General features: G+C 43.5%; 1 protein-coding gene across 1 annotated transcript in view; it reads right to left on the bottom strand.

The window, feature by feature from the left end:
- MYO5A (myosin VA) overlaps positions 1–3808 on the bottom strand; it is a 155576-nt gene that overhangs the window by 104061 nt on the left and 47707 nt on the right. Inside the window, exon 8 of the mRNA XM_014584250.2 lies at positions 649–792. Coding sequence (XP_014439736.1) covers positions 649–792 — 144 coding nt within the window. The remainder of the gene's footprint in view (positions 1–648; positions 793–3808) is intronic.

The raw sequence follows: 3808 nt of genomic DNA, 5'->3' as shown, positions 1-3808 counted from the left end.
GCAATCCCTTCTCCTCCATTCTCCTCTCGGGATCTTGGGCACGCACGCACACGCGCCCGGCGTGAGTTTTAAGCCACCGGGTCCGGGACGTGAACCGCGGTCGACTACGTGGGAGTCCAGTGACATAGCCATTACGCTAACTGCTGGTTCCCCATGGCATTCCCTTTTGAAAAAGCAATGGAAGTCAATGTAAAGTTATATGTAATCCAATGTAATATAAAGAAGATTATGATGATAATAAATTAAAAAAAAAGAAAGAGAACAAAGGTAAGTTTTTTTCTTTAACTGAGTTCCAAACTATAACTCACTAAAGGCACAGACCAATGTCTTCTCTATCAATTAGAATACATGAGAGACAAACTAAAACAATAGCACCTCTTCTCTAAGCTTCCCAACAAGCATCTGTAGAGAAAAGTCAGAACCATTAACCCTAAATCAATGCCCAGTCCCAAATATCCCTCAGTCTAAGAAGTATTACCCTGCCTCTGGCGGGTGTCATTTCACATGCTTCAGTACAAATGCGGTTTGTAGCAATATTGTCATAATATGCTTGAGAGTATCTGGAACTGAAACGCATACGAGCAAGCCAGGGCTCTGTGATTTTATGTCAGCCTCACACAAGTATGTACGTGTACATGCCTGACTTACCTGGAACACCACTCTGGATTTCTCTAAAAGGTAAGTTCTCATGTTGGCACCAATGATTCGATACCTCTTATCAAAACCAATCTCAATATACTTCCCAAAGCGGCTGCTATTATCATTCCTGGTTGTTTTAGCATTTCCAATGGACTAAGAAGCAAGGGAGAAAACAAGATATTAGAAGTGCAATACATGACATGCTATTTACAGAGTTTGTTCAGGAAAAGAAGAGAGTACATACAATGCAACTCCTTAAAACTGATTCTAATGGAGCCAGTAGGTAGCGTGGGGGTTAAGGTGCTGGACTCCCATGTGGCTGACCTCGGTTTGAGTCCTGGATGCAGCAGCTTAAAAATCATACTGAGTGGGACTAGCAGATGGTGAAATGGCTACGCTGCTGGACTCCCATGCAGCTGACAGCGGTTCGAGTCCTGGACCTGGTGGCTTAAACTCATGCTGAGCCTGTGTGCATGCATGCCCAAGATCCTGAGAGGAGAATGGAGAAGGGATAGTACTGTGGCCAACCCCCCTGGGGGGTGATTTCTTGCTTTCTGTCTCTCTGTCTCTCTCTGTCTTTCTGGCAAGCACACGCACTCTATAACAAAAACTCCCTCAAAAAAAAAAAAAAAAAAAAAAACAAAAAAAAAAAAAAACAAATAAATCATGCTGTGTGTGTGTGTGTGTGTGTGTGTGTGTGTGTGTGTCCAAAATCCTGAGAGGAGAATGGAGGAGAAGGTATCGTGGCATGCCCATTCCTCCTCGGGGGTGATTTCTCACCTTCCCTCTCACTGTCTCTCTCTGATGAACACATACCCCCTATGGGAAAAAATTACAAAAACAAACAAACAAAAACCTGATTCTTCTAAGAATAGAACAAATTTCTGCCTTGCAGGCACAGGTGTATGTCTGCCTACTATACACACACACGATATATATTAATAGTTCTTGTTTGTCTTACTATTTTCACAAATGGGATTCTTAGACACAGCAAAGCTGAGCCCCCCAGAGGGAGATTTACTCAACCCCCGCAGAGTACCCGGACACTCACTCGGCCAGCAGAGAGACAGCTGGAGTGAGGAGCCGCCACGGCCTGAGCCTTGCTAGGTAAGCACCATGGTTCTGAGTTCCTGAAAACGTCATGGGTCGCGTCACATTTAAATAAGATGGTTAAGATAAATGACTATTTTCCTAGAAATACTACTCTGGTGTTCAGGGTCTCTTTACCCAGAGGTTTCTGTCGTCTTACCTCTGCAACAACCTCTGCAACAAATACTCAGCTGGACTCCTTATTAGCAGAGCATGAGTATCACATATTCTATTTCAAAGACATTTTCAGAAACCAGAGAAAGCAAAATGTGGCTTTAGATTTTGATAATTGCATCTAACTTGCAAACATCTGCTTCTAGAACACAGACAATGTAACTATCTGCTAATTTTTAAAAATAATCTTAAAAATTAAAATGGCATTTTATTTCTGATTGAGGTGACATGCTTCTATAATCTTTTCAGGCAAAGTAAAAAAAAAATAGTGTCATTAGAAAAGCAAGGATTTACCTAATGCATATATTAAATGTTTAATAAGCTATTTTCCTTTTTAAAAAGAATGATTTATTTCACTTTATTTATTATTATTTTTTAGTTTGACCAGAGAGAGAAAGAAAGTGAGAAAGCAAGCCACCAGGTCCAGGACTTGAACTGTGCTTGGCCATGTGAGAATCCAGTGCCTTCATCACCATACCACCTGCAAGTTCCAGTAAGTTAATTTCACACAGGATTAACATTGCTCGGATGTCCAAAGCCTGTGTTAAGATTAGTGTATGGAAACCAAGGCAGAGAGAAAGATGTGAGAACAGTCTGGACTGTCACAGGATCACTGCGAATATGTGGTGACAACAGGAGTGACACAGCCACAGGAGTCGCACTTCAGCCTCTGACCAACCCAAGGAAACATACTCTCACTTTGTTTTCTGTTTGTTTAAAGAGATGTTTTCCTTGAAGAAACTGGAGGTTGACAGTGCCTTAGAATTACACACCTTGGGAGCCACTTAAATCCATTAGTCTCATTTTCTTTCTTCTTTCTTTCTTTTTAATGCTACTGGATATGAGCATGCACATGTGCGCACATGAGAAAGAGAGAAAGCCACCCCCAGCAGGACCTGGTCACTCCTTTCTCTTCAGTGCTACCTCCTGTCAGGTGTGACTGGCATGTTTTTCAAAACAAAGGACTTGAACAACCAGCAGTTAGCGTAATGGCTATGTCGCTGGACTCCCACGTAGTCGACCGCGGTTCGTGTCTCGGACCCGGTGGCTTAAATCTCACGCCGGGCGCGTGTGCGTGCGTGCCCAAGATCCCGAGAGGAGAATGGAGAAGGGATTGCGGCGTGACCATCCCCCCTGGGGGGTGATTTCTCACTTTCTGTCTCTATGTCTCTGTCTGTCTGGCGAGCGCACGCGCCCTATAGCGAAAACCTCTCAAAAAACAAACAAAACAAAACAAAACAAAAAAACCAAAGGGTTAGGACCCAAACCCTAGTTAGCCATATGGGAAAGAGCTTCCTTTACAGAATACCTACCCACTGGGTGAGATGGTTGACCTGTATTTTTACTGTCTGAAATAGAAGGCAGATGTCATCCTATTTTATTTTGGTAACGAGGACGCTGCCATATTCTGTACTTGCTTTCCTCCCCCAGTGTTTCAGAGACAGGGTCTTGCTATGCTGCTTGGACTGACCTTGCACTCATGCTCCTCCTGCCTCAGCCTCTCCGGTAGCTGGAACTACAGGCACGCACCTCTGTCTCAGGCTAGACTAACGTTCTAACTGCTCTTCTAGAAAAAGAATGAGTGGAAACTAACTTCCCAGCCAAGTTACAGTGAGTTACCAGCCTGAGGTAACTGGACTTCAAAATGCTCACTCACATACGATCATTCTTGATATGAAAAACCACAGCAAAAGTCCCAGTACCTTTCTACTATTTTTATTTTGTCTAAAAAAAGGAGATTATCTGTAAAAGCAGAAGTGTTTCTCAACACAATATCCTGTCCGAGAGCAAATGAAATTCATGCAGCAGCAGCAGCAGCAGGGATGTTTGCTGAGCCCTTAGCAGGTGCCGGCTCAGCACTTCCTGCCAGTGTCTGAGCGAGCTGATGAAGGAGGTCCCCAGCTTC

Source organism: Tupaia chinensis, unplaced genomic scaffold (assembly GCF_000334495.1).
Source record: "Tupaia chinensis unplaced genomic scaffold, TupChi_1.0 Scaffold146140_1, whole genome shotgun sequence".
In the NCBI taxonomy this organism is placed as follows: Eukaryota; Metazoa; Chordata; class Mammalia; order Scandentia; family Tupaiidae; genus Tupaia; species Tupaia belangeri.
Note: the sequence above shows the minus strand (reverse complement) of the source record. Positions and strands in the feature narration are given on the sequence as shown.